At 45.0% G+C, this 27,763-nt stretch overlaps 1 protein-coding gene and 1 long non-coding RNA gene across 5 annotated transcripts in view; one reads left to right on the top strand and one right to left on the bottom strand.

Annotated features, from left to right (window-relative positions):
• The window catches only part of LOC140587016 (uncharacterized), an 11,140-nt gene extending 4,312 nt beyond the window's left edge, over positions 1 to 6,828 (bottom strand). The window contains exons 1-3 of one of the 2 annotated variants that reach the window (XR_011988781.1): positions 6,548 to 6,828; positions 3,885 to 3,966; positions 1,403 to 1,979 (exon numbers count right to left, since the gene is read on the bottom strand). This is a non-coding gene — a long non-coding RNA (uncharacterized lncRNA). Of the gene's footprint in view, positions 1 to 1,402; positions 3,855 to 3,884; positions 3,967 to 6,547 lie in introns of those variants that run through there. The other variant, XR_011988780.1, reaches the window with a different exon arrangement.
• LOC111851183 (sodium- and chloride-dependent creatine transporter 1-like) lies at positions 6,820 to 27,763 on the top strand. 3 transcript variants are annotated; one of them, XM_023825864.2, is made up of 14 exons: positions 6,820 to 7,271; positions 9,799 to 10,032; positions 11,969 to 12,100; positions 12,416 to 12,746; positions 13,212 to 13,344; positions 14,840 to 14,974; positions 15,637 to 15,740; positions 21,353 to 21,477; positions 22,013 to 22,125; positions 22,950 to 23,090; positions 23,261 to 23,363; positions 23,692 to 23,792; positions 24,697 to 24,867; positions 24,950 to 27,763. In XM_023825864.2, exons 1-14 carry the CDS (start codon positions 7,241 to 7,243, stop codon positions 25,079 to 25,081), a joined length of 1,986 nt encoding a protein of 661 aa, XP_023681632.1. In that variant the 5' UTR covers positions 6,820 to 7,240; the 3' UTR covers positions 25,082 to 27,763. The 3 variants fall into 3 exon arrangements, with proteins under 3 accessions (XP_023681632.1, XP_023681631.1, XP_023681630.1); XM_023825863.2 differs by having other exon boundaries at positions 9,802 to 10,032; positions 24,697 to 27,763; XM_023825862.2 differs by having other exon boundaries at positions 24,697 to 27,763.

The raw sequence follows: 27,763 nt of genomic DNA, 5'->3' as shown, positions 1-27,763 counted from the left end.
TTTATATCAACATTTGGCTGCCTCTGCCAGGAAACTAAAACTGGGCCTTCACTGGATCTTCCAGCAGGACAGTGATCCTAAGCACATGTCCAAATCAACATAAAAATGGTTAGCTGACCACAGAATCATGCTTCTGCAATGGCCATCTCAGTCCCCTGACCTGCACCCCACTGAAAACCTGTGGGCTGAGCTGAAGAGGAGAGTGCACAAGAGAGGGCCTAGGACCCTGGGTGATCTGGAGAGATTCTGTAAAGAGGAATGGTCTCAGATGCCCTGCTCTGTATTCTCCAACCTTATAAAATGTCATAGGAGAAGACTCAGTGCTGTTATACTGGCAAAGGGAGGTTGTACAAAGTATTAAAAGCAGGGGTGCCAATAATCGTGGCACATGTGTTTTTGTTGAAAATAATTATTTCTTGATGAAGGATTTGTTTTTCTTTGAATAAATTTATTTCAATGAAAGGTTGGATTTTTCTCATTTTTTCAGTGTGAGATGAAGCTCCTTCGCTAAAAGGTGGATTTTTTTCTAACCCGCCTGAACTGCCCATCTCGCCTGTCCTGCCGGCACCTGAACAGCCCGTCTCTCCCGTCCTGCCCGCGGCCCTGCCTGAGGCCGCCTCTCCCGTCCTGCCCGCGGCCCTGCCTGAGGCCGCCTCTCCCGTCCTGCCCGCGGCTCTGGCTTCCCCGCCTGCGGCCACGCCCGCGGCTCTGGCTGCCACGCCCGCGGCTCTGGCTTCCCCGCCTGCGGCCACGCCCGCGGCTCTGGCTGCCACGCCCAAGGCTCCGGCTGCCCCGCCTGCGGCCACGCCCAAGGCTCCGGCTGCCCCGCCTGTTGCCTCCCTAGAGGCCCTGACACTTGTCCGCCCGGCTCTGTCCTCCCTCCTGACTCCCTCGCCCTTACCCCGGCAAGGCCAACACACCCCAGGACCCCGCCTTTCGGTGTCCCGCAAGGGATGGGGACATAGGCGTCGGGCCCGGGTCCCGCCCGCCCTGCCCCCTGGCTCGCCCGTTCGGCCCCTGGCTGTGGCTCGGTGGCTGCCTGCGGGTCCTCCGGCTCGGGGTCGGCGGTCTCCGCCGGGTCCCCCCCTGGATCCTCGGTGCCGGTCCTCGGTCCCGCCTCCGGGTCCGTGTCGGCCGCCTCCGGGCCCCCCTGCTCCGGCTGAGCATCGGACGGCGCCTTCCCCGGCTTCGGCTGCGCCTCCGCCTGCCGCGGCTTCCCCCTCCTGCCTGCCTGCACTGGTGTTCCCTCCTGTTCCCTCCGTGTCCCCTCCGTCACTCCCTCGTCCCGTTCCCTTGGGCCCTGGGTGGTCCCCTCCTGCTCCCTCCTCCCTCTCCCCTGCAGCCCCTCCGGCCGCTGCCCGTCGCCCGCCTGGGCTCCCTCGGGCTCCCCTTTTCCTCCTACCTTTCCCTTTGTCCCGCCTGTCTCTGCTCCTCGTCCCTTTGTTCCTCCTCCGTTCACTCCTGGCCCTTTTGTTCCGCCGGTCTCCCCTTCTGTGTCTCCCTTCTTGGTCTGTCTGTCTGCGTTCCCCGTCCTCTGTCAGGTCCTGTCTTTCTTTTGGTCCTTGTTCTTGTTTTGTGTTTCGGTCCTGTTTCCTGTGTCTCGTTGATGGTGTTCTGCTTTTGTTTTCCAGGTCCTGTTCCCCGGTCCTGTCTTGTCCGTCGCCTCCTCTCGGGCGCGCCCGGTGTGCGCGCCTTTGGGGGGGGGTTATGTCACGCCCCGCTCCGTCCGCTCCTAGTGTGTGCCACGCCCCCTCATTATCCACGTGTGCTTCCCCGATTGTGCCCAGCTGTTTCCTGTTTCTTTTGCCTTGTTCTGTGTATATGAGTCTGCGTCTCCCCATGTATGCCAGATTCATTGTATTCATTGTATTGTCCGTGGATGTCTTGTCTTTCGCCAATTAAACCCCGTTACCTGACTTCCTGGCTGCTGTCGCCTGCTTCCCGGCTCGCCCGAGCCCGAACGTGACACCTTGATACATCTATTTACAACACAATCCATTAGTTCTCATAGAATAGTGAAAACACACACACACACGTTTTTGTGAATTGTGAGGACATTCAATAGGTTTCCATTGTTTATATACTCTACAAACTATTTTCTATTGCCCTAATTCAACCCTCACAGGGAACATTTAAAAATATTTATAAGCCTTTTGAAAAATGGGGGCATGGGCAATGACCTTCTCCTGAAATACCTGTCATGCTCATACCATTATACAAATTTGTATCCTGATATGTCACAAAGATGCACACACACACAAACACAATGAAAGTGTTTAGAAAACCCAAATCTATTTCATTACCAACATATAATTCAAAATATGAAAATATAATAATTTACTCATCATCTACTCACTTTGTTGTGAGTTAATAAGTAATGACAGGATTTTATTTTTTTAGTTGAACTTTCCTGAAGCTCAGTTTAAATTCTAACATTGTTTGAAACATGTGATTGCTTGGTACAGTAGATGCTCTGACCTGCTGGTGGATCTGAAGTCTGACCACACTGACTCTAACTAGTCTCAGGTATGGAGCTGCTGTGGGATCCAGTGCAAAGGGTAGGGTCTGTTTGAACCTGATCTGCCTGTTTGTGCTTCTTTATAAAGAAGTCTGATATTTCGCCCTTCCTTTTCATGTTTAATTGACCCTGTGCAAAAATATTACAGTCTGGTTACATCTGATCCAGTTAGAAACATATTTATCCTAATTAAAAATATCAATTATCATAACTGCACATTAAAATCAGCAACCGATCTAAATAACATTATTCTGAAGAAAGTATATGAGCTGGCTATTCCATTTCAACTAAATTTAACTCACAAACAGCTAGCCTAACATTACTTCCCCATATTAGCAAAATATCTGAGCATCGTAAATTAAATATAATAACTTTGTCAGGGTCAGCCCCTGCTGTGGTCCTTCCGTGTCCCTTCCCCGTTTGACCAGCAGGTGTTTGTGGTCATCCCATTCTTTGTTAGTCTTTGTTCTCGCCTACTGCCTGTCTGGTCATGTGGCTCAATGTGTTGAGCATGTGGTTGTCTGTGTACCCTTCTGTCCTGTGTTCAAATCCCACCTCCTCTGTTTTTGTATTTTGCTCCCTAGTGTTTCATTTGAGTTTCGTTAGTCCTTGTGTCTGATTTTGTAGTTGGTTTTGGTTTTGTTCCTTGTGCCCCTGCTTGTGTCTTTACCTGTTTAGTTCCATAGTGTTGGTTTATGTTTCCTTGGTTAGTTCTTAGTTTCCCTGTTTTTTAGTTCCTTTGAGTTTATTAGTTTCACCTGTGCCCTGTTTCCCTGGTCTTTGTTAATTAGTCTCACCTGTCCTGTGTTAGGCTCGTTACCCCTTTAGTATTTTAGTTCCTGCTTCTGTTCAGTTCCCCAGTGGTTCATTGTCTATGATGTGTTCCGGTGTCTATGAGTGTATTGTTGCTTGTCTTGGTTAGTTTTGGTTAGATCTGCATCCTGTTTTCCTTCCTAGTTTTTGTTTTGTAATATTCTTTAATTATCCCCTTTAGTTTTGACCCCTCGTGGTCCTTTGTTTTTGGTTAGTCGTTTCTAGTGTTTTTCTGTTTTTGTTTAAATAAATCCCCAACTGTCTCTGAGCTGCAAGTGGGTCGTCCGCCCTTTTTGTGCCTGCACTATGCCACGTTCTCGCACCCGAGCTGCCCGGATCCCTGACAAACTTACATACATGGTATGTGCATGTAATACTAGCACAGATGAAGTATAGCGAAAGTGCGAATTGATCTCTTTAATCTCATTAAGTTAACTGATGTCGTCGGCGCCTCGTTAACTTACACAGCGGATAATAAACGTTACTCGGCAAACAAACCTTATAATAAACTATAAAACGTATTTCAAATATGATGTTTTATTATTCGTCTTACCTTGAAAACATGCTCTTGTCTTCAGCTCGTCTTTTGATTTGAAAATAGCTTGAGCAGCATTGCCGGCAAAATTCAAAAACTTCTTTAGACAAATGAGATGTCAATCAGCATCAGGAACTGCCAGCAGCAAATACATTTTTGGGGTGGCACCCGGGGTGGCCAATCGGATGTCAGGGGTGTCCAGTGCCACCCCGGACACCCCTCTGGCTCCGCCACTGCTCCCCACATAACTAAATCGAGCTGGTTGCATCACCACCATCCAAGAGATACTGGTGAACTGCATCGATATACATGGATTATCTGAAGGAAAAAAGGGCATGCTCTGTGTATTATTCATTCAGTATCACGTGCATGCCCAGTAATTCGGAATTTGAAAATTTCCAACCTCCTACTTGAATGAATGGCTGAATAGAATGGCTGAATGGAACAGATTCATAATGCAAATTTATGCAAGCCAGTGCTAGTTCCCATTAGCATTTGGTAGTAAAATAACACGACAATTCTCACAGATGTGCTAGCATATTCTCACAGATGTGCTATCGTAAAGTAGCATACAGTAAATCAAGATGTACACCATGTGAACGGTAATCAAGCATCTCTTCAGTTTTGTGTCATTGCTGCTCTCCAAACCCAGCAACGCCTTTATAGAGCTGGCCCTTTTGCAGTGGAAAACAAGCTGGAACTGTGCTGTAACTAGTCTCTCTTCACAGTACAGGTCAGGTATAGCCAAGTTCCTATATGCCAGTGGAAAAGAACTAAATTGTTTCGAAATTCATGGGCAAGATCAAGAAAAAATGTGCTTGAGACTGAAGGTGGGTTTAAGCCTGCACCTTGAGACTGAGACCAGATCTCGAGAACTACAACTCTGATATCTTTATATTTTTGTGAGGGGTGACAGGTCAACTAACATTCTAATATCGAAATATGATTACTATAGACTATTAACTATGTAATGCATGATTATTTGCTTCAGTTGCCTGACAAAAGAATTAGCCTACTGGAGTTCACTCCTTTTCATTGATGACTATTTTATGCCAGACAAGCTTGCTTGTTAAGCTTAATGGAGGGCTATTGCCTAAGTTAGACTTGCTGTATTGAGACGACAAGCAATGCCAAGGCTTAGGCAAACAATAATAATTACCTAGCTAACACCAGTGAAGGCATGTCAAGGAGAAGTGGATGGTTCTCCACTCGATTTGCATGCGTTAACTGTGGTTGCTGTGACAAGGGAAGTTCAAGAGGAAGGGGCAGGGTTTTGCAGTCTCATCAGAATTAGAACTTGATGATTCACAGGGCAAGTTATTTAGCAATGTTGCCAGGCTCACCATTGCTCACTGCCGATCAGTTTTTCAAATAGAAATTTGTATCAATGGGAAACTGCCCAAGCAACACTGGACAGCAACACTGCCTGGCAGCATTGCTCAAAAACTTGCCCTGGGTATCATCACCTTTACATGCAATTGGCAAGCATTGCAACACACTTATAATTGAGAATTGATGCTATGGGTCAAATTTAAATTTTATTTATTTTTCATGTAAATTAAATATGATATTAGAAAAAGAAATAGAAAAAAATCTTGTGAAAAAGGCATTTATCTAGTCAGAGGAGCAGTTTGTCAGGATCAGTCCCTGCCCTATGTTTGTTTCCTGTTTGATCAGCAGGTTACTGCCTATCCCGTGTCCTTAGCTCCTAATATGTTACCCTCTGCCTTGGGCTGCCATGTGGCTTAATGGGCTAAGCAGCTCTCTCATTCAAGCTCCCTTTTTTGTCATGTTTACTTTTCCGGCATTAAGGTTCTTGGAGTATTTTTGTGTTAATTGTGTACTGCTGTTTTTATGTATGATTCCTTGTTTTGCTCCCTCTTCTAGTTTGCAGTATGGTTCAGTTACCCTTGTTATCCTAGTCTCCCCTGGTGCTTGATCTTTAATCTGCTGATTGCCTTCGCCTGTGCTTGTTCCTGCCCACATCTGTCTCTTGTTGATCCTCGCCATGTATGTATTTATGTACCTTCCTTAATTTGCTCTAGTCTTCAGTCAGTCACTGTGTTTATTCCTGAGGTTGCTCTGGTTTAGATATATGTGCTGTGTTACTTCCTGATTTAGTTCTTGTTTTCTCTAGCCCAGTGTTTAGACCTCTAGCCCAGTGTTTAGGTCTGTTTCACAAAGCATAATCCAAAACTTAGTTAGTCTGGGCTAAATTGACCTTATTTTCATCAACTTACATTTAGCCCAGACTACCTTAAATCTGGCAAGTTATCTGGCTAAGCAAGTAATCCTGCTTTGTGAAACAGGCCCCTGGTCCTCTTTGTTTTTTTGTCTTGGCCCGTCTTTCTAATAAAACCCCTGTTCTGGAGAGCCGCTTCGTGGATCGTCCATTTACCAAGCCCTACCTCCTTAACACAGTTCTATAAGCCCCACCTGGGGTCTATCTGTGCCCGTGACTGCACCTGCCTCTCGAAGGGTCTGCTCCTGGCACTGATCATCTTGTTGATGTAGTTTTGTGTTAATATAGGCCTACCATCCAAACATGTAATAATCAATCGGCTGACAATGTAATAATTAAATTACTATGACAAAATAAAGTGCTAATATTTCGATTCAGTTTTACCAAATAACAGACCATTCTCCAATTCTTTTATATCTGGAGAACCACAAAAGCTTACCTCATTACGTTTCATTTGTCTCATCGTCTGTAATAGCAAAAGCCTCGATAGCATTAATGTCGTACCACCACGTGTGATTGCTTTCATCTACCTGACTTCATCTTGCGGGCTGAAGTGAGATGGGAAGGAGCAACTGACACTGAACGATATGGTGGGAGGCAGAAGATAGAATGAGAGAGAGATGATGGTGCAGAGGAACGCGCCGCGATCAGCCAATCGCGGTGCGGGATCTGCGTGGAGGGGGTACTGACAGCTCAGGACCGCTCCGTCACGCCGGGATCTCGCAGTCTCTGCTTCGGTCCTCTGCGTACGCGGAGCGTTTTTGCGGCCACAAGTGAAATCCGGGAGATCAAACAGAAACAAACAGTGGGACCCATTTTGATTTCGAGGTTACGGTTAATTTCCTTTAATTTTCATCCATGAGATTCTTCAGGCTTACCTTCAAGTGCTTTGTCGACTGCTTTTGAATCTTATTCCTTCACCATCCGCGACGCATTGTAAATATACCATCTCTGGCTATAGCTAGTCAGTAAGCTAAATATAGCTGAATAATATTTTACAACAACACTGACTAAAAATAATAGCAAAAGGGAAAACCAAGAAGGATTTAAATAACTAGACAAAACGCAAACTCACGACTTTATCGCACTTTCTACATTATTATATTTTGAGGTATTGGCGTTTACAACTGAAATGTCGCCAGAAGTGGAAAACCACGTTACAGGTATGTTATCAGAATAATTAATAATACTGATGTTATAAGTTATAGTCTCATGGGTATACCATGTATGTGTCGCCTTGCTAGTTTTCTACGTAAAAGGTAGCTGAGACACTGGGTCATTTGATATAATGTCAAGCCAGTTAGGTAACTGCATAAATAGGTTACTACCACCATGATGATTTATTATTTCTGTCTTCATCCTGAAATAACTGATCACTCAACCATCTAAAATATCGTCAGTAAAGCGTGTACAGGGTAATCTGTTGAACGCGCATCTGTTGTATAGTGTATTATTATTATTATTATTATTATTATTATTATTATTATTTATTTATTTATTACTACTACTGCTACTACTACTACCACCGGGTTAGACAGCTTGGTTTACACTGTGACATTAACTGGTATTTCTATCGCATTCACTGCGTCCGCGCCTTGTATTATTCTTAGTTCTACAACGTAGCTAGACTGAAATTTAAACTACATTGGTAAATGGGTTTTTTTTTTTTTCAGCTGACATGTTACGTGAAACAGAAATAAATACAACGTATGATTGCTACGCATTATCACAATATTAAAGCGCGTAGTCAATAAAGCATCCTGCTTCTCCATTTAAGATAGCGCTTGTACCTCAGACTCCGTCCAACCCTAAACTGTTGATGATTCATTTCTACGTTACCCGAGTATCGACAGAAAATAACGGATAATCGTGTATGTCATTCAGTATCGCTGCATGGTTCTTAGCGCAATGTCTTCTTTAGACCAGAAGCAGTTATAAAATCCAGCACTATACATAATTTCCGTTTTCTTATATTTTTTATAAGAGATTTACATTTCTTATGTTTTTTGTATATAAAAGATTTGCTTCTTGAAAAATGACGTTATTATTGCTCTTTACCTGAACATGGCGTTCTGTTTGCCAGTCTCACTACCCGTTATGAATGATGTGTAAGTCACATGACGTACACCAGTCTAAAGAATCCTTTTTTGAGAAGTGTCATGAAGGCGCACAGCGGTGACTGAAGTGATTCTTTTCCTAATGCATCCTGCTAGCCTTACAACAACATTGCAAAATGTGTGTCTATGTGTGTTTGAGATGGATGGGAGGAGGCAGTGTGAGGAACACAGAAGGGAGGGTGTGAAAATGTGTGTGTGGCTAAACTCCCTTTGCCACCACAAATTTGCATTATGGAAAGAGATGAGAGAGGAGAGAATCCAGTGGAAATCATGGTTATCTGGTGCCTTCAACCTTAACAACTCTCTAAAACAAAAGGCTAAGATCATGGTGCAAGGAATGATGAGACATGCAAGGTTTTGACCACCACAGTACATGTTCTCAGGGGATTTACAGACACACAGGAGAAATGCAACTTAAGGACTTAAGCCCCTTAACAATTTATGACTAAGTAATGCTCCCGCCTTAATATTTGGAGGCATCTTTCAGTCATTAGAGGTGCTATTTTTAGTTTCAGCCTCTCTGTAAAAGCATCCTTTATGCTTTATACTAAGCCATGAGCAGTACAGCATTAAACATATAATATTCTGAAAATGAATGAATGAGTCGCTATTCATGAATTAAAGACAATTGAAATTCTGTCCTAAATATTAAGATCCACATTGACATAAACAGAACTTTTACAGAATAATGCAAAGTACATTTTGAGAAAACTTTATAATAATGACAGTAACGACTCTGATATTTCTTTTATGAATTATGTATGGACTTTGTACCTCAAGGCTGCTAGTTTAAATACGTTTTTCTACATTAAGCGACACACATTTTCCCCCAATGTTATAGCAGTGTTCTTCCAAGATAATTAATAATTTTCACAATTGTTAGTGTGTAAATGTATTGGTGTTTTGAAAACGTGGCATATGAACCTCTTAGATATTGTGACCTTCATTGTTTTGCCATTTGGGACATTACAAACAACATAGTCAGGATATGTGTGGTGTCATGTTAGAGATGCCTTCATTGAAAAGGAAGGTGTAATTCACCATTGCAATCCCACATTTGTAATTTGAAGAAACATAGCATGTATCCAGATGTCTGTAGTACCAATGAAAATGGTTAATTACCTCTCTCCCCTGGGTTTATTCTTGTTTCAAGGGAAAATAAACATTTACATTTGGAGAAGAGGATCCAGTCTAATGTAGTTTCTAATTGAACCAAGTATGTCCAGAATGTCTATCAAGAGTAGCAGGCTGGGCTGTGAGGCATTACTTGCAAGGAATCATCCAGCACAGAGCTCTGCTGAGCTGCACCATATTTTCCAAGTGTGACAAGACTCTTGGAGAGCCCACTTGAACCCATGTCATGCAACTGTTTGTACTTCAGATGTTAGGTGAAAGCAGGAGTGCAGAGCAGTCATGGTTTCTGTAGGCCTCTGAGATAAAGTAAATTAATGAATGGTGCAACTGGGTGCTTTGCTGTTGATTCACCGAGATGTTGAATTTGTGAGTTATTATTGGGAGTTTATGTAACGGTATTCTCTCCCCCATCCCCTTTTTTCCTTCTATTTTGGTACAGAAGATAAAAATTCCACCCAGGTTGAGTCTGGAGTACTGCTGGAAGAGGAAGGGGCTGTCATACGCCCCCTGGTGCCCATGCCCGGTGTTGAGGATGCTGGTGGGGGAGGTGGTTCGGTGGTCGAGAGAGAAACATGGACCAGACAAATGGATTTCATCATGTCGTGCGTTGGCTTCGCCGTGGGACTGGGCAACGTGTGGAGGTTCCCCTATTTATGCTACAAGAACGGCGGAGGTGATGGCCAGACCCAACCGAGGGCCAGCAGGGCTGCATACAGCATACAGGAGAGGGAATGGTGATGCAGTGTCACTTAGAGTGAGAGAGGGGGAGGTCAGGGGCCTCTGCGTGACAGCGCGCACGTAGCAGCCACACGTGGCACATTGCGTCAATTGACAGAAAGCACAGTTTATGTCTGCAGTTCGTCCCTGAGATAAACCCAGCCATAAACACAGCCTTCTTGTCTGTCTTCCCCTCCCCTTAACCTCTCATGCACTCTTCTGTTTCAGCTTGTCCGTGATGGACTTTCCTTGCTCTCGACACATGTCGGCTCTCTTGACAACCTTGTTTCTGCTCTTAGTCATCCCATCTTCATTGCTCCGCCTTGGCTTTGGAAACCATCAGGGTTATTTGCATTACTTATCACAGTTGGTGATCCTCCTGACCCTCCAAAGATTAGAATGCAAAGTTACTTCCTTTTTGCTATAGCAGCCAGATTACACACGGCATAGGTACACGCATTGGCAGAAATGTGTTTGCACGCTAACATCGGTGACAGCTCTGACTCTGCAATTTGCTCCTTTCTATGGCGTGTTGTTCCAGGAAAACTACAGTCCCAGTGCAACTTAGTAATGCGTTTCATTAATCAATTTGATGAGAATGTAATGTTTTAATGGTGTTGCCGTGACTTCAGACTACTTCCATGTCAGGCCATTCCCATCAGTTTGCAGAGAATGTTTGAAGAGGAGTGGCACATTGATCCTCTTCTCCCACACACCCCCAGGGCAGCCTTGCCACCACCCTCTCGGACCAGGATGACATTTTGGTAGATTAATGGATTGTTGTATAAAGAGTATTACTATTACGGCTGACAGGATTATGGGTCAAATTGCATGGCAGTTTGCTTAAATTGCCTCCCATCTAAACACTAATAAACTCTCTACTGTAACTGCCCATCATCTTTACTCTTGCTCTCTGCTGGCCCCCGGCTGTTACCTTCTCATGCTTCTTCCTTATAAGGCCATAGTGGCATAATGCCTTTAGTAGGAATCATACGCGGCTGAGTGGTAGGCATGGCGGATAGGGAGCCAATGAGGGTGTTCATTGCACTGCTCCTGCACGCCTCTTGCTCTCCTTCCCTTATTTCAGTCGTTTCTCTCATGTGAGCATCGGGTTGTCATTTCTGTTTGCATGTTGACTAAATAGCGCCGGTCAGCAAGGAGACACAAGGATCCAAGAATGTGATTCATTATGCAGCAATTGAGGACATAACCATGGCCATATTTAAATCCTTAAAGCACATTTTTAGCCTGCTTGTGGCTGTTCGAGGTCATCCTTCTCTCCCCTGAAAGTCCTTTTAAGGTTTCAGTATTTACAGCATAGACACCATGCATATTCACTACTGGTGGCTGGTTTGCTTGGATTATAGTTTTTGTTTTATGACTCTGGCTCAAGGACAGCTTGTGCTAATCGTATGCAAACATGGCTGAAATTAAACGTTATTTTTATGTCTCACCTCCTTCCGTCTCTTGCTTCAAACTTCTTTTTCTCATCTTTATCTTTAACCTTGCTTATCTCAGCCCTTACCTGCTGCTTCTTTAGGAAATATAACAATGAAAACCAGACAGATATCTCTGGTTAAGCACAGCAGAGCCTTCATCTCAGTTATAAATTGACTGTTATACACATTTTGTTTGTAAAATGGCCCAGTTCCTAACCAGAAACCTTAAAACCTAGATTCTGCATGAACCGCCCCCCCTTTCTGATTTGTAATATTTAATATTTCTAAAATTAAGTTTGAAAGATAGACTCAAAGGTGATGGTCATGAATTTCAGTAAATACTTCCAAACCCACCAGACCACAAAGGATCTCCTTTAGAACATATCATGTGACAAAAAGTTATTAAACTCTGTGTCTCCAGTAACCTTTTCATCAGGTTATTATTTGTTGCAGGCGTCTTTCTGATCCCTTATCTGCTGATTGTCTTTATCGGGGGGATTCCTGTGTTCTTCCTGGAGATAGCACTTGGACAGTTCATGAAACAAGGTGGGGTCTCGGCGTGGAACATCGCCCCACTTTTCAAAGGTAAGTCCTTTGCATAGGTCAGTGGCCTATACTACGAAGCGGGGTTACTGGCTTATCGGGGTAACTTGTCGGATTTAAGGTACCACAGTTTAAATGGACTTCATATTCATTCACTTACACTTTGCCCAGACTACCTTAAATCCGTAAAGTTACCCCGATAAGCCAGTAACCCCGCTTTGTAGTACAGGCCCCCGATCTCAGCTGCGTGGTGTTTGGCATCTTTTACAGCATAATCTTCTCTTCTAGTTTGGCTCTGGGAAACCATTTGTTTTGTTATTCTGTCTCCCCCTCCCTCGTTTTTTGTGTGTTCTTCAGGATTAGGCCTGGCCTCCATGGTGATAGTGTTCTTCTGCAACACGTACTACATCATGGTTCTCGTGTGGGGCCTCTACTTCCTGCTCAACTCTTTCTCGTCTCCCCTGCCCTGGGCCACGTGTGGGCACCCATGGAACTCACCCAACTGCACTCAGGACTTCAGCAGGCCCTGCCCCAGTCACAGCTCCCTGCTCGGTCCCGCTGTAGAACCCTCCTCCTCTCGTAACCAGTCCTCTCCCCAGCCCCTACAGAACCTTTCTTCTCTCCCCCTACTCAACGTCAGCTGTGCAGAGGTGGATGGCATGCGCTCTCCGGTCATCGAGTTCTGGGAGTGAGTTCCTGGTTTATCAGGACCATGCCAATTAGCGAAGGTGTTGGTTTGGTTTCAGCATTGGTAGCAACCAAATCAGCCCTGAACCTCCTTGCCCCCCTAAACACACACAGTACTCCCACAGTATTGCTAGGGACATATCCCTACCATCCATACCTGTAAAAATCTACACACTTTTTAGTTGGTCTTTTCAGTCTTGAGACCATGACTAGTTCTTGCAGTCACAGTTAGCATACGCATAAGTTAAGCAAGCACCTCTTTCTGATTTAATCAGCTCACTTTTGCTGAGTATGTTAGTGATAGAAATCCTTGGTCAAAGGTTTGCAGTGTCTCTCTGGGCTCACAGAAACAGCTCACCAGAACTGTTTGCTGGGCTGAATCTCTGTGTTTGCTCACCACTTTGTTTGTGTGTGCCTGTGTGTATACCTGACTGAGCACCCTGAAACCTTATTTTCTGTCTCTCAGACGAAAGGTGCTGCGTCTGTCAGGGGGTTTGGACGAGGCTGGGGATGTCAGCGGTCATATGGTCTTATGCCTGGTGGCCACCTGGATCTTCGTATACTTCTGCATCTGGAAAGGAGTTAAATCCACCGGCAAGGTCAGCGCAGCCCTTCCAGATTACTGGCACATGTGGGGCTGACGGTTTTACCCCTGCCACTCAGAAGCCTGTAGGCCAGTGTGGAATGTTCCAGCAGGCAAATCCTTGCCCTAAAAGGGAATGTTTACTTGGATGCTTGCTAGGAAGTGCGGTAAATTCAGCAGAGAGGCTTTCCTACATTTGACGTGAGCCATCATATTACTTACAGTCCTTAAAGAGCCATACTCTTTGTGACATGACTGCTTTCTGTCTCAGTGCAATAAGAAGGTTATAATATTGAATTTATGTATAATTATATTGGCAAATATCTTTCTGCTGAAGCACCCATGTCTATAAAAACAGCCTTTACATCACATATATACCTTGTTCAAGAATATGTACTTAGGGGGAATTGTGTCACTGTCAGCTGGGGATAAATGTCACCCCTGAGATCCCCGCAGGTGGCGTTTCCTCACCCCATCTGACAGAGTGTGAGCTGGGCTCTGTAGCTGCACACTGGCACCAGCTTGTAGAGCTCCACCCACACCATGCCCAGCATCCCCCCCAGTGGCACTGTATTCCGAGCAGCAGACATGTGGCTACCCCGCAGACCCATCCGCCAATCCCCTTTGTCCCAGCCTCCCTACGTGACGGCCGTGTGAATTTTCAAGGCCTCTGAGGCCTTGTAATGAAATTCCAGAGATCCCTGAGTGAGGCGGCCAGCGGCCGGCTCAGACTGGCTTTGTTTCCCTGCGCCCATGCTTCGCAGCGTGACCTGGGTGCCCAGGCAGTGCCGAAACAAGGGGCCCGATTCAGCTTTTCTGCCCTAAGCTGATTATCTGGCTTTTTTCGGAACACCCCAGTGTGTATTTGAGCCCTGGATAACCGTTGTTTTTTCCCTTCTGCTGTCCTTGAGATCAAGGAGCTGGACTTAAAGGTTTAAAGTAGTCCATATGAGAGCTTTGTTTTCGCAGCCCCTCAGCCAGACCCCCTGCTTAGCAGTCTCATTAGGGTGATGCTTATGGTCTCTGAATAGAGAAGCTGTAATTCTCACACACTTATAAAGTTTTGTTTCTGTTCCTAAAGACCTTTAACAGATGAGTTAAAGGTGTTTTGAGTTTCCTGGTACATTTACCAGTACATTTGTGTAGTTTTGGGCTGGGCTGAATGCCTTGGAACTGCATAATATTAAAAAGTTGACTGCATTACTTTTTAATAGCGGTGCAATTCTTTTTTAGATGTGGTACATAGAGAACCCATAACCGCAATATCATAATTTATAATGCGGAACTCATCGCATCAGCATCCATTTAAACTGTATTGGTTGCAGTCACTGTATGGGGTTTTCTGGGAACTGTTCTTTCTGTAATGATCTGTTGAAGGCCTATTTGTAGTTTGCGTCCTTTTCGTTGATGCCCTCTTAGCACTGCCCTGGCAGCCTGGACGCAGTAGACCGTGTTTTGCAGCGTGTTTTCCCCATGTGACGACCACCATAAGTCCGCTGTCTGTCTCCCAGGTGGTGTATTTCACAGCTCTGTTCCCCTACCTCGTGCTGGTGGTGCTGCTGGCCCATGGTGTCACTCTGCCTGGTGCTCTGGATGGCATCGTGTACTACCTGAAACCTGACTGGTCCAAGCTGGCGGAGGCACAGGTGAGACAGCCTGCTCTTTGTCTGGTCATGTGATACCCAGGGGACAAATGGCAAAGTGGGTGACCAAAAGACATTCTAGACAGTCACAAGTTATCTTGAAATACAGGCAGTCCGCGGGTTAAGAATGTCCGACATACAGACAACTCATACATACTTGACTGCATAAAGCCTATTATATTAAATATTTGGGTTATATACAGTGATACTCAACATAACAAACATAACAAATGCATTACTTTGTGACGTATGTAGTTACTGTTATTATTACTGTATATTTATTACCGTTATGTACTGTATTATTTTCTAATTTTCTCAAATTCAACTTAAAGATAGATATAGGGTATGGATCTCATTCGTAACCTGGGGACTGCATGTATAATAGAGAAATATGTCCACCATGCCCATTTTGCATTTCATAGCCATACTTTAGTTGCCAAAAGCCTATTACTGTCCTATGTTTATTACTCAGATCTACCGAATGTTTTCTATTGTATGTGAAAACAGCCTAATGTGTATGTCTCGCTGTACGCTGACTCGTGAAACTTCGTAAGAGCTTACAAGAAGGCCATGCTGGTGAACGAGCAGACGTGCGAGGAAACTGGGATGGTGGACGTGTGAATTGGCGGGAAGTCACCTTACAAACCCCAGTTGCTTGTGCCCAGGTGTGGATCGACGCCGGAACCCAGATCTTCTTCTCCTACGCCATCGGCCTTGGTGCGCTAACCGCTCTGGGCAGCTACAACCGTTTCCACAACAACTGCTACCAGTGAGTCACGCGGCACGGCTGCCCCCAGCACCGCACTCGGGGGAACAATCACTGTCTACATTGCTGTCGCCTTCCTGTAATGAAACTTTAATAGTTAGGTTCCATTTCTGCAGAAGGGCTTTCCTGGAATCTCTCTGCATGCTGGTGGGGTGCTGCTGCTTGCTGATGGTGATTTACTTCTGTTTTGGACAACAGGACCAAAAAAAAAGTAATCTTCTCAAGCATACGTAGATGCTCACGTAGCCAGGCAGCCTCAAACATACGTACCCACGTACCGTCTTTCCCCATACCTTACAGGATGATCAATAGCTAGCAGTTTTGCTTTTTCATTTTTCCATACTTATCATTTGATGTCCTCTGACCTCCTTGTTCCACATTATCCCTTCCGATCACATTGCTCCTCATGGACACCGAGTCGGGCAGCGCTCCCCATGCCGGCTGACCCCCATTAGAGTGGTAGCAGGTGGTCTGGTGGCGTTGAACGCTCCTCCACCCAGTCACCCTGGCTTTTGCTTCTCTCACTTTGCCCAAAATCCACACTCCACTGGTAGCCAGCATCCCGGGCATGCTCCTCACTCAAAACAGACTCTTTTATTGCTCTTAGAAAGCAAATATCACCTTTAACGGCACCCAGATAGGAATCTCGTGAGGTAAGTGGGGTCAGCAATCAGGAACGTCTTGCTCGAAATTCTCTATGTGGGGAACCTTCCCTGTCCACCCAGGGAAGCTTCCCTGGGTGGACAGAGACTCTCCTATCTCTCCACCTCTAATATCTCCCTACCCACCCAGGTACTCTTACCCCTGTATCTCAGCTCTCCTCTACACACAGCTTAAATCTGTAGATGGTTCTACAAACTCAGTGAGGACATTATGCAGATACGACAGCTGCGGGCGCGAGCGGCGTTTCTGTTTGCGTCCTTCGCATCAAACACCCGCGGGTAATATTATCGAACATCGGTAACATTAACTCTAAAAGGTCAGTTGCTCCGGAGCTTTGCTCGGTCGCCGGTCGGGGCCGGGAGGACATTTTCCACTTTTTTTCCCGCTCCGGCAGTAGCCTGCTTTGAGAGGGTTTTTGTGGTTTTTTGGCCTCCCTAGAGCAACTTCGCTTTAGTTTAGCTAAACGTGGTTCAGCAGGAAGTTGATCTCGGGTAAGTAATTGTAAATTTGGTTATTTTAAAAGTAAAATTTAAAGGTTGTTATCGCTGACGCTGCCGGATAATTTATAATAAAGTACCGATTTAACGCAAGTGTTAATGTAGTGCTTTAGTGTACTCGGCACTTTGTTTTAACTATACGTTAATTAGATCAACTAAAAGTTTAAATAATCTCTATTAATATACTGGGCTGGGAGTAAAGGACGGGGACATAGTGAGTTAGGTAATTATGGGGCCAACTCAGTGTTGTGTTTGCAAGATGTTTGCCCTTCTGGATGCTTGCGTCCAGTCGGACTTCGTCTGCGAGCGATGTGGGTTAGTTGACTCACTCATGGTCCAGGTTCGTGACCTAGAGGAGCGACTGGCTCTCATCCAGCATAGCAATGAGTTAAAGGAGAGAGTTAATACGCCTTCTAGAGAGACTATGTGTACGTCACAAGCGGGGAGGGGGGAGAATGATGAACAGGTAGGTCGAGAGAGCTGGGTGAACGTAGGTCGTAGACGTAGAAAAGGGCGTACACAGTTCACAGAGGCGGCATCACCTGAAGTAACGGTTTCTAACCGCTTTCAGGTGCTTCCAGCTTTAGAGCCGGAAGAGACTGGGGAGGCAGGTGGGCCCTTGGGCACCAAGGAGCCACCTAACCCCAGTAGGAGGGAGGTTGTGGTAGTAGGGGATTCAATTATAAGAGGTGTAGATAGTTATGTGTGCACCCGTGATAGAGGGTCCCGTACGGTGTCTTGCCTGCCTGGTGCCCAGGTAGGGGACCTTCCAGATCGAGTGGACAGGCTTTTGGCCCCAGCCGGGGTGGATCCAGTGGTCGTGGTGCATGTTGGCACCAATGACATAGGAAAGGGCAGAAGGGCTGTTCTGCAAGATAAATTTATAGAAGTCGCGGATAAGCTTAGAAGCAGAACTTCCACGGTGGTATTCTCTGGAATACTTCCCGTGCCACGTGCAAGTCAGGCAAAATTAGCTGAGATAGGGGGATTAAATGCGTGGCTAAAATGGTGGTGTAGGAAAGAGGGGTTCAGGTTTATGGGGCACTGGAAGACCTTCTGGAACAGGTGGGACCTGTTCAAGCCGGACGGGTTGCATCTGAACCATAGGGGAACCAGTGTATTGGGGAGGCGTATGTGCAGAATAGTTGAGGAATGTTTAAACTAGGGACTGGGGGGGCAGGGAGGTCAGTTATGAATTTATGTGGGGAGAGACGGAAAGCCCAAATAAATATTAAAAGTAGACAATGTAAAAGGCCTACCATTAGTGGTCTGTATTTGAATGCTAGGAGTATTAGAAACAAAATTAATGACTTAGAGGCTTTAATTTCTTCAGACAATTACGACATTATAGGAATAACTGAAACATGGATGAGTGACAATGATGGTGATGAATATAATATGGATGGTTATACGTTGTTCCGTAGAGACCGGATAGGCAAGAAGGGAGGTGGTGTTGCAGTATACGTAAAAGAAAACTTGCAGGCAAGGGAACTCACTGATAAAAATAAAAATTCAGAAGCTGTATGGATCAAACTTGATGCTAAAGATTCAAATGGCCTAATTGTCGGGGTTTGTTATAGGGCACCTAATGTAGCTGTAGAGGAAAGCAGAATATTATATGATGATATCAGGATTATGAGTAATAAAAATGATGTGGTGGTTATGGGTGATTTTAATTTACCTGGGATACAGTGGGACACAGTCTCTGGCTCTTCTGTAAATGAACTTGAGATGGTGGAATTAGTACAGGATTGTTTTTTTACTCAGTTTGTTAATACTCCTACCAGGGGAGAAGCCCTTCTTGATCTCGTTTTTTGTAATAACCAGGATAGGATTGGAAAATTAGAGGTTTTAGACCCATTGTACGGTAGTGATCATAACATGGTTAAATTCGAGGTTAATTTTAGTGTCCGAAGAGCAAAGTCTAAATTAAAAGTATACAATGTTAGGAAGGCTAACTTTAATGGTATGAGACGGAAATTAGAAACTGTAAACTGGACAGAGTTAAATAGCAAAACAGTTGAAGAGGCATGGGAATTTTTCAAAAGCACATTGTTGCAAGTGCAAGAGGACTTCATACCTGTTTCCAGCAAAACTAAATCTAGGAAACGACAACCAAGGTGGTTTACTAAGGAAATTAAGAATAAAGTCAGGAGGAAAAGGGCTCTGTTCCACAACTGGAAAATAACTAATGATTTCAAAATCAAGCAGGAGTATCTAAGTCTACAGGCAGAGTTAAAAAATGACATTAGGCTATCAAAGAGGGATGTAGAAAGAAAAATTGCATTGGAGGCTAAGCATGACAGTAAAGGTTTCTTCCAATATTTTAACTCTAAGAGAGCACTAAAAGCTGAAATCACTAATTTGCAGGATAGTAAGGGCATTATAATTGATAACGAAATTGATATGGTAAACGAGTTTAATGATTATTTTTCAAGGGTGTTCACAATAGAGAACACAAGTAATTTACCACCAATTAATACGAATACAGCATCATCTATGACCAATATATGTATAACTGAGGTTGATGTGATACTAAGCCTAGCTAAACTCAAAATAAATAAATCGCAGGGGCCTGATGGCATCTTACCTTTAGTCTTGAAAGAGATGAGGGATATTATTAGCCAACCTTTGACTTTAATATTCCAGAAATCGTTATCTGCGGGTGTGGTACCATCAGATTGGAAGCATGCTAATATAACACCCATATTCAAAAAAGGGGATAGAAGTAATCCAGCAAACTATAGGCCAATCAGTTTAACTAGCATTACTGGAAAAATAATGGAAGCTATAATTCAAGTGAAAATGGTAGATTACCTGGATGCAAATAACATTATAAAGGATAGCCAACATGGATTTAGGAGAGGTAGATCCTGCTTAACGAATCTGCTTGAGTTCTTTGAGGAAGCTACAAGTGAAATTGATCACAAAAAGGCCTATGATGTGATTTACTTAGATTTCCAGAAAGCCTTTGATGTTGTCCCCCACAAACGGCTCTTGTTAAAGCTTAAAGCTGCAGGAATTTTAGGAACTGTGGCAGCTTGGATCAAAAACTGGCTAACTGATAGGAAGCAGCGAGTAGTTATTAGAGGCACTATGTCACAGTGGGCCTCCGTTTATAGTGGGGTACCGCAGGGTTCAATTTTAGGACCACTATTGTTCCTAATTTACATTAATGATATTGACACGAATACATACAGTAAACTGGTTAAATTTGTAGACGACACTTAGGTGGGCGGGGTAGCAGATACTAATCAAGCAGCAGAGAGGCTTCAACGGGATCTGGATTTAATTAGCGAATGGGCTGATACTTGGCAGATGAAATTTAACACAGATAAATGTAAGGTAATCCATGCAGGGAGCAGAAATATACAGTACAGATATTTTATGGGTTCCACTGAAATAAAGGTAGCTGATTACGAGAAAGATCTCGGTATGTATGTTGATGCTTCCATGTCCCACTCTCGCCAATGTGGGGAAGCAATAAAAAAGGCGAACAGAATGTTGGGTTATATCTCTAGATGTGTGGAGTTTAAGTCAAGGGAGGTGATGTTACACTTATATAATTCCTTGGTAAGACCCCACCTAGAATACTGTGTGCAGGTTTGGTCACCATACCTCAAGAAGGACATTGCTGCCTTAGAAAAGGTGCAACGAAGAGCTACGAGAATGATTCCTGGTCTTAGAGGAATGTCTTACGAGGAGAGGTTAGCGGAACTGAATCTGTTCAGCCTTGAGCAAAGGAGACTAAGGGGGGATATGATTCAGGTCTATAAGATTCTAACGGGTCTGGATGCTGTTCAGCCAAATGACTATTTCAATATTAGTCTAAATACTAGAACTCGTGGCCATAAGTGGAAATTAGCGGGAGAACATTTTAAAACAAATTTGAGGAAGCACTTCTTTACACAGCGTGTAGTCAGAGTATGGAATAGTCTTCCTGCTATTGTAGTGGAAGCTAAAACCATGGGTTCCTTTAAATCAGAGCTAGATAAGATTTTAACAACTCTGAGATATTAGCTAAATTCTCCCCAAACGAGCTTGATGGGCCGAATGGCCTCCTCTCGTTTGTAAATTTCTTATGTTCTTATGTACTTTAACTCAGACACAGATCTGTTCTATTCAGAGCCCCAAGTGTAAGTTGTGGCAAAAAATGGGGGACGCTGTCTAATTTGCCAGACTTACGCATCTGCTAATAGCAGAGACGTGATAATAGTGCAAAATAAACATGGCTCTGGGCAAATTTAATAATCCTCTATCTATAATTTCCATACGTTTCACATCAATAGCTCCAATAGTCCCGTTTCCATTATGACCTGTTGCCAACCAGTCAAAATACACAGATGACTAGAGCTATCAGTGAAATGATTACAGCTATCAGCGTTAATCTGCCTCTCTCGCCCTCCCCCCTCTCACTGGCTCTTGCCGTCAGTCACTCTCTCTCTTGCCTTTCAGGGATGCTTTCATCCTGGCTCTGATCAACAGCGGCACCAGTTTCTTCTCTGGATTTGTGGTCTTCTCCGTACTGGGCTTCATGGCAGCGGAGCAGGGAGTGGACATCAGCAGAGTAGCGGAAAGCGGTGAGGCCCCGACCACAGTGTGCCCCCCCTCCCCTCCCCTCTCCCTGCCATGCTCCCGAGCTCTCCTCTAATTTCATTTTGTGCCTTTTATCAGTACTTGCCTGTGTTTTTCACCCTCATAAAGCAATAAAAATGCTTTTATTGCCTGTCCCCATACTGCTAATTTCCAGGACCTTTACATACAGGCAAACAGATGGGCATATTAATCAGAAAAATGACGTTCTGTGACAAGAGCTAGATAAGATTTTAACAACTCTGAGCTATTAGTTAAGTTCTCCCCAAATGAGCTTGATGGGCCGAATGGCCCCCTCTCGTTTGTAAATTTCTTATGTTCTTATGTAATACCCATTCTTCCCCCTGACTCAATCAAAGATGCGTTTGCTGGGTGATGTTCTCAGCCTCACTGGCCATCATTGACTGGCTGTGTGCCCTCATAGATGGTCGCTTCACAGGCCTGGCCTCCTCCACTCATCCAAAAGGTTAATAAGGTTTTGTAGTAAGTGATGGTTAAACTAGAGTAGAGTGCTTTCCTCAGGTCCTGGCTTGGCGTTCATTGCTTACCCGAAGGCCGTCACCCTGATGCCCCTGGCGCCTTTCTGGGCAGCCCTGTTCTTCTTCATGCTGCTGATCCTTGGTCTGGACAGTCAGGTGACCACACAGATACCCTCCACCCTCCCTGACCCCTGTGCTTCTGTGCCCCCTCCCCCAGCCCATCGTACAAAGGCCCTCTAAGATATGTGCTTTGTACTTTAAATCAAAGTTTAGTTATAATGTCAGAAAGCTTAGTATAAGCCAGTAACTGCTTCAGTGTTGCACCTGGGGAGAGCTTTGATTTCAGCAAGCATGTAGAGCACAGGTGTCAGACTCCAGTCCTGGAGGGCCAGAGTCCTGCACATTTTTGGGTTTCCCCTCATTTAACACTCCTGATTCGACTTCTTGTGCTAATTACCACATAGATGTTGAGCTGAATCATTTATGGTGGAACAGGGAAAGAACTAAGCTACACAGGGCTGCGGCCCCCCAGGACTGCAGTTTGACACCCCTGATGTAGAGGATATGCTTTGAGAAGATGAATGGATAATTCTGTCTCCTTGTTGACTGTAAATGAAGATGGATACAGAAATGTCTTCTTTTGAAAATAGAGGGTTCTCTTTTCACAGTACAACATTCTGAATATTCAAGACATAATCTGTTTATGAATCTACCAATTTTAGCCACATAAGTGATGGCACGCACCAGAGGTGGACAGCTCAGGTCCAAAAAGTAAAAATCCAGACGAAGATTTTGTTTCAGCCAACCAGTACTCTGTGACTGTGACACTTTATGCTCAATTGACTAGTTGAAACAAAATCTTGGTCTAGATTTTTACGTTCTGGACCTGAACTATCCATGTCTGGTACTCACATTCACCATATATCAGTGTGTCAGTGACTGTGTGGTCCTGCCTGTGCTCATTGCCCCCTCTCTCTCAGTTCGTAGGGGTAGAGGGCTTTATTACTGGCATCATGGACATGCTCCCTCCTAATTCGCTGGCAGGGTCCCTACGTCGTGAAGTTGTCGTGGCGATCTGTTGCATCACTTGCTTCTTTATTGACCTCTCCATGGTAACAGAGGTAAGGGGTCATGTACGAGGGAAAGGGCTTGAGTGATTTACTGTCATATTTCCTATTAGCTTTTGGTGATTTATGTTCAGGTTTTATTGCTTGAATGACAGGTTTGGGTTTTTCTCATGGTGCCGATTCCCTGCCCCTCACCCGCCTGCCCTATGCCCTTCTCTTTCCAGGGGGGCATGTATGTATTCCAGCTCTTTGACTACTACTCAGCTAGTGGGATGACGCTGCTGTGGCAGGCCTTCTGGGAGTGCATGGTGGTGGCCTGGGTCTATGGTGAGCCAGCGTGTTACACTGAAGGGCTAAGTTCCTCTGGGGGCAGGAACTCGGTGTAGGAGGAGCAAGATGGTGAAATGTGTGTGTGTGTGTGTGTGTGGCTGCACATTGATATATGCCTAAGGGTTAATGTTTATTCAGAAATATAAGGGAGGCTTATACAGGGAAACTGATAAGCTGTCTGATAAGCAGACCTCTGCAGAGAGTCACTCAGGGAGTGAGACCAGACCACATGAGACCACATTTGCATTCCCATCTCATCCAGCTGTCTTTGACCTGTCCTTGCCCCCCACCCCCCACCCCCTTACCTCTGGGATTCTTCCCACAGGGGCAGACCGCTTTATGGATGATGTGGCCCGGATGATTGGTTACCATCCCCTGCCCTACATGAAATGGTGCTGGTCCTTTGTCACGCCCTGTGTGTGTGTGGTAAGTTAGTGGGCAGAAGCCAGAGACCTATAATCTTTAACCGGCAGCTCTTCATAGGCTCTACACTAACATCCCTCACAGCCCCTCTGTGTATTTATTTAAACTGTGTTTAAATACATTTAAACATATATATTTTAATACATTTTATTTTTAGGTCAAGCCAGTGTTTCCCAATTTGCTCCTCGGGAACAAAGTAACAGAGGTAAGGAGTAACACAGCCAGTCCACATTTTTGTTCCTTCCCAGCTCCCTACTGTGAGCTCGGAGGGAGCAAAAACATGGACTGGCTGTAGGTCCCCAAGGACCGGATTGGGAAACACCGGTCTGCCATATTTGAGGTGAAATAGGTCAAACTCACTGTGGTTTCTAACAACATCAAATAGTCACAGAGAATTTACTAGAAAGGACATGTAATGATGTATTTATTTATGAAATCTGCACAGTTTATTAGTTTGACTTGGCAGCTTGTGGCTTAAGCATGCCACACATGAGCTATTTAATAGCCGCAAAGAAACATTTCGTAAGCAGTAGAACGTAGCATGTTCCAGCTGGAGCAATTGCGCCCCCTGTGGGGAGTATTAATGACATCAGAGACAGAGTGACCTTTGCACCGTCTCTTTGGGTGTCTGGTGATAAAATAAGGAGAAGTAGTGGGGCCATGTGCAGGTGAGATCAGATCCAGTCCACTTTGCTACAGTAAAGTTACCCACAAGGTGGCATAAACGTGCATTCCTAAAAACACACAAATTTATGCAGTTTAAACCAATTTTTAGTGCAGTGAGTGACACTAGTGACTGGATTTGATTTGTTTAATATTGACTAAATATTTTTGCTCTCTTTCCCATAAATCTGGAAACAGGAAGTGGACTGTGTGTGCCTGACACCAAGTCTGTGTCTGTCCACAGGGTATCTTCTTGTTCCATGTGGTGAATTACAAGCCCCTGACCTATAACTCCAGCTACGTATATCCCTGGTGGGGCGAGGCCCTGGGCTGGGGCCTGGCCCTTTCCTCCATGCTCTGCATCCCCGTCACCGTGCTCTACAAGCTTCTGCGCTGCAAGGGCTCCCTCAGGGAGGTGGGCTGCCTGCCAATGGCCAAGCGGATGCTGGTGCTTTTGTGTGTGTCTGTCACTAATGGCAATCCTGCTCCCCCCGCAGCGCTGGCAGCACCTCACTGCCCCGGTGTGGGGCAGACACCACCTGGAGTACCTGTCACCTGAGGCTGAGGCCAAACTGCTGCCCGTTCAGGGGCCAAGCAAGACCACGCTGCTCTTTGAGAGCGTCATCTGAGCGGCTGGTCCCCGCCTGTATCCCTCCCTCCTCTTTCTCTGTCGCTCCTTTCCTGCTCAGTAACAAGCTCAGAAGTGACCCACGCTCACCCACACAGATCCTGCAGATGTGCACGTTTTCAGCCCTTCGTTGCAGCACTTGGGTGGGCGGGGAGGCCTGGATGCAGTGCCATTACTGCCCCCCTCCACCTGGCCTCGGTCCCCCTTGTTGTCGTGCCTCAGCCCCCTGTCCCGTCTGGATCCCGTCAGTGTCGTGCCTGTCCCGTGCCATAGCATGCTGTCGGGAGGTCCCTCCCTGCTTTTTGTGCCCGTCGTCACATTTTCCCATTCCTGACTACAACTGTCGCTACGGCAGGCACGCTAGTCCGCTTCGACCCCTGTCTCTGTACATGTTTGCTGTGAAACCGAAGTACTTCTGACCTAAAGATATTTAATACGTTCTAAATCAGTATTTATAAATGATTGTAGTGATACCACGAATCAAGCATTTAGTCGTGATTTGGTACCATGTGTTTCCTCATTGTGGTCGTACCCACAGCCTCATTAAAATGAACAGAAAAGAAATCAGATTGTTTTATCCCCTTTGCACTTGGCCACATCTCCATTTACTGCTTTCCACCAGTCTGATGAGTTTTTAGAAGTGATCTCTTCCGGGCATATGTGCATTTGCACCATCATCACACCAGTATTCAGACTTCAGGTGCTGAATTTATCAGAATGTACAGTACTGTGCAAAAGTCTTAGGCAGTCAAAGAAAATTATGTTTAAATGATCTTTATGTTTGTGTAAAACTATGCTATTATTCCTTAGCCATTTCAAAACCTCTGCTAAAATCACCGCATTATTTCCAGCAACCATCCGATACATCACTACCACTAGTACACCTTGTATGACTTATAAATATCTCATTGACTTTTTAAAATGAATGAAATGAATTGTCAGCTAGTGGTAAAATGTAATAAATACATGGAATGGCTACAGTGCCCCTGAGGAGAGGTTTGGGAACTGAAGCGGCGTTCATCTAGCCAACAAAATATCAGCAACTTTTTGGAGAACAGAAGAAATTTTTACTAGTTTTTATTGTGTTACTCTTATTTCGCACATGTTCTTATGTTTTTTAGTCAGAGCAAATGTGCACATACTACCCAGATAAATAGCTTTAAACATTTCTTTTGACTGCCTAAGACTTTTGCGCAATACTATATGTTTCTGGGAAAACCATACATAGGCCACCGGCTGGCCAAAGAGTAAACCACAGTATTAAAGTTTTATTTCTTACACCTTCATCACCTGTTAAGCAGCACAGCTCTCTGCCCATCTCAGTCTTCAGGCAGCAATACTGTGTCTGTCCCATAGCCCAAGGTGACAGCCCATTGTGTGTTAAGTTCATGCGTCCTCCAGGTGGCATCATGTCTAAATCAGGTCCACATGGTTCTGCAGAGTGAGTAGTTAGAAACTCAGTGCCCTGCTGGTGGGGTGCTGGCCCCCTGGTGGCTACCCTGTCCTGAGGGTCCTATCTCCACCTGCTTCAGTCTGAGGTGCCCAGGGGTTGGACAGCGGCCTTCCTTTGCTGTGAGTTTGTTTTGCAGTGTACGGATTAAGAGATCTGCTGTGAGCCACTCACCATGGGATACATAGATAGAGAAAGCTCATGTGACTGTTTACCATGCTCAGCTTCTTGTACCTGTGTTATCCAGTCAAGGTTGGCAACAATGCCAGTGGGTTCAGTTTGATGAAAGGTTGGCTGTCACATGGCCAGGTCCCTCACTGGAACCCCTCTGAAACGCACTCGAGACCCCAGCAGAAAGCGCTCATGTCCCTCTCATTCAGTGGTGGTAACATGAGCCACACACGTGAAAGGCTAAAAGCCACCAAGTAACCTGATACTGCCGCTGGCCCCCATGGAAACTGACCAGACCGAAAATCCTAGACCTCCGAACCTCGACACAGGCTTCTTGGTCTGATAAACAATACAAAGTATTATCCACTAAAGGAGAAGGTTCCGGGTTGCCACTCTGAGTGTAGGAGTGTTAACGTGTTGCCTCTCGTGTGTCACATCTGCAGTTACGGTATAACAGACAACCTTTGGTGGAAAAGCAGGTTCAGATACTCCTTGAGTTACTGGGACAGCACAGGCCAAGAGACGAGGACAGAGGCTCTTTGTCAGACGTTCCGTTCTCCCAATTATCGCCGGAGCAAGACAGCCCGTTCCTTCAAGCTGTTTGCCGGTAGACACTCGTGTGGTGATGCCATTAAATTATGCTAAACAATATTTGCTGAGATTAGTATTTAGAGAGAGTAAACATATAGTAGTTAATATAAGCTCAAAGAATTTTTGGAATTAATCCCTGTTTATATTACATTAAACTCTCCATCTATGACTGCCCATGGTTAAGAATAAAGGTGCGGTAGAAAGTAATCCACCTGCATGACTCAGTCAGCCAGCTGATTGTATGCCATTTCCCCTCTTCCTGCTACTGATAGAAGTTTAATATAGAGTTAAGTGTTTCCAGCCCTGTGTATGTATAACTGTGAGTGTTAATTTCTGTAGGTTTGTGAATCAGTGTTACTGTTCCTGAGGGGCTGGTTATCAGCTTCGTGAAGGGAGCTTGAAGGGGAGGGCTCAGCGGGCGGCAATGCCGAGTTTAGCAAAAAGCAATAAAAATCAAGAAGACGGAAATTG

This window comes from Paramormyrops kingsleyae, unplaced genomic scaffold (assembly GCF_048594095.1).
Source record: "Paramormyrops kingsleyae isolate MSU_618 unplaced genomic scaffold, PKINGS_0.4 ups127, whole genome shotgun sequence".
Classification (NCBI taxonomy): domain Eukaryota; kingdom Metazoa; phylum Chordata; class Actinopteri; order Osteoglossiformes; family Mormyridae; genus Paramormyrops; species Paramormyrops kingsleyae.
The sequence above is the reverse complement of the archived record's forward strand: the minus strand, read 5'-3'. Positions and strand labels throughout refer to the sequence as shown.